Genomic DNA, 7,136 nt, shown 5'->3' on the forward strand with positions numbered 1-7,136 from the left:
CCGTCCATTTACACTCGATCGCAGGAAGAAACCAGGTCGTCTTTTCTTTATTTAAAGTGCAAAGTGCAAAAGAGATGATCGAGGTCTGTGTGTGTCGCAGCCTATAATCTTACATCTAAAATGTTATATAAATAGCTTGTTGTATTGTGCGCTCTATGAAAGAGAGTCACAGAAGAAATAAAACGCGACTGAGAGCTATAGCATATCTACTTGTCTTGGACAGCAAATTAGACTCGTTCGTTGCACAATATAGGTTTTTCTTATTGCAAATGCGTGAGAAAGAAATGTAAATTACGTCACTTTTCGGAGTAATAAATAAAAATTAGATCTACAAAAAAAAAAAAAACGCGTCCTGGAAATATAAATTTCGATCGTACATATAAACGTATTTCACAATTACGAGAAAATTACCGACCGAAATGCAAGTATATATTAGTGCAACAGTACAGCAAACAAACCGGATGTTGGCATTGTAAAAGCTGACGGAGACATATATAGTAGCTGTCGTTATGCACAATGTAGCGAAACCTTCGCGAAAGAACATATGAGTTATCGTATCGTTTTTGCGAAATAAAAAGGAGCAAACTCTCATATACACTTTGAGATATTTACAAATCTATCGGACAAATATTATTTCAAAATAAACGTTTATACGTATATTAATTAAATTTTATTTGGAATTGAGATATAATAATTAACGAACTTGATAAGTAACATTGGAAATAAAAACACTTTATCAGTGTGTCACAACAGTCGTGCAATAATTTATTCCAGTGGCGTTACGATATTTCAACGTTTGTTTGCTGGAAGTATACTAAAAATAACTGAACACATCTTTCATGCTGCGTACAATTCATCGGATGTGTCAATTCTATTTAAAATTTAAAATATTTCCAAACACACATTTATCGGTCGTATAATACGTGTTAATAACAAAACTCTCGACGTGTTAATTCCTTCTTGTTTACGACAGTTCTCAGTATTATTGGATGAAGCTTCATTTTAAACTTTATCCTATCGTTGTCGCAGGTCTGGCTAGGTCCGTCTTAGATCATTAAGCTCTTTAAGAGTTCGCGCTACCGTAATTGTGCGGCGTTTAAATAATCTTCAAGGACAAGGGAGTTCCTTTCTCGTAGCCGGTATATTGGTTTAAAAAATAAAAATTCTTTCGCAATCGAGCAAGACTCTCCGCGACACGATTATCGTATGCTTCATCACGTGCGCCGATCGCGCACAAACAAATATATACCCGCACACGCTCGTACATAATCGCCTGCATGAATATTGAGTAGAAGGAGGTTATCTAGCAAAACTGATAGTCAGGCAAATCCAAACGATAGCTGCGTGAGTGACGGTGCGTTTGAATGCGCGCGTGATTTCGCTTTCGACGCGCCCTGTGTCTCGTTCGAGAAACGCGTCGATCCTGTAAAAAAAAATCTCGGATGAAATAGACCGAACTGGTCGGTCCGTGTGTTATCATGCCGCAGGACAGCCAGAGCAACGGCGTCGGGTCGGAGACGACCCCGACGAAACACCAGGACGACAATCCCGAAAGAGATTCGGGGGATCAGGCGAGTCTAGGCAAGCAAGAGGCCGATGTCAAGGAGGATCTAGAGTTTCCTAAGGGTGTCGACGAGATGCCGGAGCTCAAGGATGATCTGCTGCTACGGAACGACGAGCAGATCAAACTGGATCTGGAAAACGTGCCGCCGGAAATTATGGAATATGCTAGAAGAGTACTCGGAGAGACCGACGAGGTCAAGTGTCAGACACTGCAGGAATTACGTGACATGATCTACGGTAAGTCAAATTGCAGTATTAGTTATTAGTGTAAGTGATTGTTAAATGAGAAAGATGTTGATGCTATCAAGTTGATGGACTCAAATGTGCTGTCTAAAGAAGAGAATATAGAGTCATCTTGACATAAAAGTTTACTTCTGGGTGGTCTGATTAGTGTATTCTAGTGCTTGCCAAATTGAAATTATTTTTAACATTTTCTACAACGAATTGAATTTTATTTATTTATGTTATAATAAAAATGTCTTACAATAATGAGTGTTTATAAGATTCTAGCACAATGTTACAAATTATAAAAATGTCAAAATTTTCCACACGGTCCTAAGTTGCTACAATTCCCAAAATTTTTATTTGCTAATAAATTTGATATAAAATTGTTTTTAATTTATTTTTCACATCTTCTTTAAATGTAATTTTACTATTTATTTATTTCGTTTACTATTATAATAATAGAGCCTCAGAGAAAATGTTTTTTGAGGTATCTCTAAATTAAAATAAATTTATCTCTCTTGTGAAAAAATTTGGCGAATATAAAAGATGACAAAATAGAGTCTTGCAATTATTAATAGATAGAAATATCGAACTGTACTCCTATTGTTTAGTGTCAAATTTGTGATGTATACATTCTTTGGCAGAAAGAGGCGAATGTCTGCCGCATAGGATGGATGACGATTTTCTCATCAGATTTCTTCGCGCCAGGAACTTCAATCTAAAAAGAGCGCACAGGCTGGTGAGTTGTAATGTAGATACTGACATTAATATTTATAACGAACAATTAACAAGATGAAGAGAGGTTGCAAGATAGAAAATCAAACAGGCAGTTCGATTAAATCGCATTGAATTGCAGTGACATGTTTCTTGTCATGTATAGTAAATGATGAGATAATCTCTCACTATCTACAGATAGAAACGCTAATCAAGAGAATCATAAAGCTAAAGAATTTTTAATAATATTTAAATTTTTTATTTAAAATATACATATATAAGATACTATACATATATAAGAATAATTTAAAACAAAGAAACAGTTATAAATATTTGTAAGTTAGCAAAAGAGAGAAAAATTTTTTATAACTCTTTTATAAAACATTTTTATGAAAATTTATAATAATAATAATTATGTGTGAACAATTGTGATCAAGTTAATATTTTTTATCTAATAATTCTGCGAGATTTATATATATTTTTCAGAGTTAATAATAGCTGTTTCATGTTAAATACATAAAAGATTAAAAAAAGTTATTCAGTTACTTAATAATGCGCAATCAAGTCAGATTATACATACTAGTTATAAAATCTAGAGCCTGATTATGTAAATACAAAAACAAAGCCTTGAAAATTGAATTCTAATATGATGATCTATTATCAAATACATTACATTATTATAAATAATATTATTAAACAATTATGTATACAATAATAATTTAAAATTTTTTTAAAAAGTGAATTAAAAATTATACATTAAAACTTATTATATAAAATTATAAAATAAATTATATAAAAATAAATAATAAAATTAATTATATTAAATCATAAAATAATCTAAATTATAAAATAATTATATATAAAATAAAAATAATATAATAATATAAAATTTTCACTAAAATTATATATTAACAATTTATTGGATAATATTATTTATAATACGTGCGGTGAGACAAAATTTATCTTGTTTCTTCGTATAGGTATATATTTATATAATAGATTATATAATAGATTATTGGAAAACTGGAACTGTAATAAATTGATCAGAAATGTTGTTTTTTTATATTACTAGACATCATCAATTGACATTATAAACTTTGTAAATTATAGAATTGCATATTATAGAATATAATTCTATAAAAACTCGTGTGTAAATCAAATGTCAAGCTGCATATAAATGTATCAAATTGAGTCATCGAAATAATTTGCGTCGCAAATAAATACTTATTTATGATCTGAACTGTAAAAAGACTCAATTTCATAATATTTATATTTTTATTTATCTAGATAATTGCATCATCTAGAGTCGTTAGCTGAATCATATATATATATAGAGAGAGAGAGTATATTCAAAAGAAAAGAAAATAAACATTATTATCTGCGTGATTACTTATACGCAATACTATGATCCCCAATCGATCCAATATAATTGCAGCGATAATTCCTATTTACAACTTGTTTGCTGCTTAATCTAATTAAGAGTAATTTAATTTAAAATGTTTTAGTTTCAGCAAAAATGTATTATGTGTTTTCTTTTTTATTTTTTATTATTATTTATTATATTTAATTTATTTTATATAACTCAATATCAACAAATTCATTATCAAACGTAATTTGATGTCGGATAATACAATGATAATTTGCTATCATTTTATCACTGCTATGTTATCTGTTATGATTGTTATTCAAAAATATTTTTGTTTACAAGATAAAAAAGTGTTTGCTACTTTTTTCGGACATCAATCGTATTTACGTATTACGTATATAAATTCAAGAAATGTGAATGACTGTAACTGTATGACTATATACAATAATTGATATATACCTCAGTGAATATAAAACACGAATACGAGGTAAACTACCCATTGCCTAATTATGTCAAGGCAAACTGATTTACTTTTTTAAGAAATCAAATCCGATCGTTAGCACAGCACTCCAGCAATTTTTTATAGAGATTGGGTAATAAAAGAACAGCGAAATTTAACCGAGTAATCGAGACATTAATTGCCCTTAATTACTCTCGAATATTCTTGAAATAATCGCGACTCTCCAGCAAGAATGAGAAATGAAAGTAATAAACCTAAAATAACATCGCATCACAAAACCTCCTTTAAGACGACTTAATCGCGAATTCTTGCATATGCATAAGAAAACAAACGGCTTATTCATGCCTTTAAATGCCGTAAAAGAGCAATCGATAAATAATAAATTAACTATATACGATTCATCGACATTCTGACGATCGAGAGTTCATAACGACACTCTCAATCCTCGATAATAAACGTCATTTACGAACGTTTACGTTTCACGCGATTTCGCCGCACGAATTGAATGAGATATATATTTTCGCGACGTTCGCGAAAATCGGAGGCTGACTTCTCTCAAGAGATCTTTCGATAGGTAGTGAATTACTACAACTTCAAAGAGGAACATCCGGAGATTCATCAGCAGCTGAACCCGACGGAGATGAGGCACATAGGCGACGACGACGTGATCACAGTACCGCCGTACAGGACCCAGTGCGGCAGACGCCTGCTGATCTATCGGATGGGCAATTGGAAGCCGAGTAAATATCCCGTCGAGGAGCTCTTCAAGGCTACGACCAGCGTACTCGAGCTGGGTATTCTCGAGCCTAGGGCGCAGATTCTAGGCGGTATCGTCATCTTTGACCTCAAGAACATCACTATGGCACACGCGTGGACTGTAACGCCTCAGGTATCTCGTTGTTTTTTACAATTTTTTTTATATCATACTCGCGACAAATGTAATTATAACCGAGTGACGAGAGAAAAGCTACAATGTAATGATATACGTATCGATGATATGCAACATGAGACAATCCGTTCTCCAGGTGGCAACTATGATGCTATCTCTGATGGTGACCGCGTTTCCTCTAAAGATACACGAGTTGCACATTATCCATCAATCGTGGATTTTTGACACGATCTTCACGGTCTTCAAACCGCTGCTCGACACCAACATGCAAAACAGCATATTCTTCCACGGTAGCGACTACAAGAGTCTTCACAAGCACGTCTCGCCCGAGTATCTGCCGAAGATGTACGGCGGTGTGAGAAACGAGCTGCCCTACTACAAGTGGATCGAATCATTGATCACGGATCCAAAAATCGTCGAGGAGATGAACAAGATGGGATACACCGTCACGAACGAGATTCTCGAGTCCTTCAGTCAAAAGTAAAACCAATCCAGAACTCTCTGGGGATTTCAACATTGAAATCGCATTACTACACGCTTTCTACACATTTTTTCACGCTACAGCAATTATTATTAGCACTTGCTTCTTTTGCTACTCTGTTTTTCTCGATTTATATATTATCGATTGGGATATACCTATACAGCATGTCCCCAAGGTTTTAGTTTTAGTTTGTCAATTAATTTTAGCTCGATTTCAAGCATAGTAAAACGAACAATTTTTTTATGTTATTTATATTCGATATTATATATGTTGGTAGCTCTAAGTTCTTTCTCCAGAATAAATATTTCGCTGAAATCAAATGGACGAGCAATCATCTGTATTAAAGGTTACACGTTGCACGTTGCTTGAATATATTCGCTCATTATAATTTTGCAATTGCAATTACCGCGTGCCTTACCGCACCTCTAATATAGCGTACACCTAATAGCGAACTCGCGATAAGAATCGTTGTGTTTCCCCGTACGATTCCATCTGATAAGCTCGATGCTTTTCTCATGTCCCTATGCCGAGTCACTCCGCCGATGTAAGTTGATTCCCTCCTCTCGCAATTTATCAACCGATCGATTATCGAAAAACGATTCCATCCTGCATTGTTGCCCGAGTTTGGATTTGATGCACGTCGTGGTGCTCGGTTAATTCAGACTTGAACGTGTTGAATGCATCTCTCTTGTAGCGAGATCGTGACGCGTATAATTAAAAGAGTCACGTACCACGACTCGATTGGATTATTCGCATTTCTTGTATAAAAAAAAAAGAATGGGAAATAAGAATAGGTGGCAGATTATTCAGTATATCGTATGCAAACAAATGCAAGAATCATGTAAAGGTGTAAGAATTAAGGTAAATTTGAAAAGCGACAATAAAGCGAAAGATGAAAATTTACTCGGACTAATTGAGAATAAATAATGAGCATGTGGAGCGAACCGTTCATAATAATCTTCTCTCTCGAGATGCATCAATATTGCGAGAATTAATCGAGCAGATACATAGCTACAACAAATAACTTATTTATATATATATATATATATATATATATATATATATATATGTATATATATACAGCTGCGCCTGCTGAACTTCGCGAGTGGGTCAAGTTTCGATAACATTCGCGATTATAAACTGACGAAGCTAGAAATTAACGAGATTATTCTGCAAAATGGATACACAATTGATTTAATCGTCGACGAAAATTGATTTAATATTCTCGGAATACTTTCAAGGAATAAAATTGTGTTATAATGAAAAGAGAAGAGCTCTGAACTAGGCATTCCGACAATTAGAACGTAATTAAACATAAATAGTGAACTTTACGTGGAAAAAGTTAATGAATGCCTTGTTTTAATGTGTATATAACTAAGAATTATGACTCAAAGTTTTACAAAAATGGAGGACACATTAAAAATGCATTATAATCTAA

At 33.4% G+C, this 7,136-nt stretch overlaps 1 protein-coding gene across 3 annotated transcripts in view; it reads left to right on the forward strand.

Moving 5' to 3' along the window:
* Positions 1–6,018, forward strand: part of LOC145938817 (alpha-tocopherol transfer protein) — a 13,527-nt gene extending 7,509 nt beyond the window's left edge. For 2 of the 3 annotated variants that reach the window (XM_083042594.1, XM_083042595.1), the window contains exons 2-5: positions 1,488–1,800; positions 2,433–2,527; positions 4,903–5,217; positions 5,354–6,018. In XM_083042594.1, coding sequence (XP_082898720.1) covers positions 1,488–1,800; positions 2,433–2,527; positions 4,903–5,217; positions 5,354–5,701 — 1,071 coding nt within the window. In that variant the 3' untranslated portion in view covers positions 5,702–6,018. Of the gene's footprint in view, positions 1,801–2,432; positions 2,528–4,902; positions 5,218–5,353 lie in introns of all 3 variants that reach the window. The other variant, XM_083042593.1, reaches the window with a different exon arrangement.
* Positions 6,019–7,136: the final 1,118 nt, after the last annotated feature.

The sequence above is a fragment of the Prenolepis imparis genome, unplaced genomic scaffold (assembly GCF_030444845.1).
Source record: "Prenolepis imparis isolate NDT839.2.m4 unplaced genomic scaffold, iyPreImpa1.0 SCAF_7, whole genome shotgun sequence".
Lineage (NCBI taxonomy): Eukaryota > Metazoa > Arthropoda > Insecta > Hymenoptera > Formicidae > Prenolepis > Prenolepis imparis.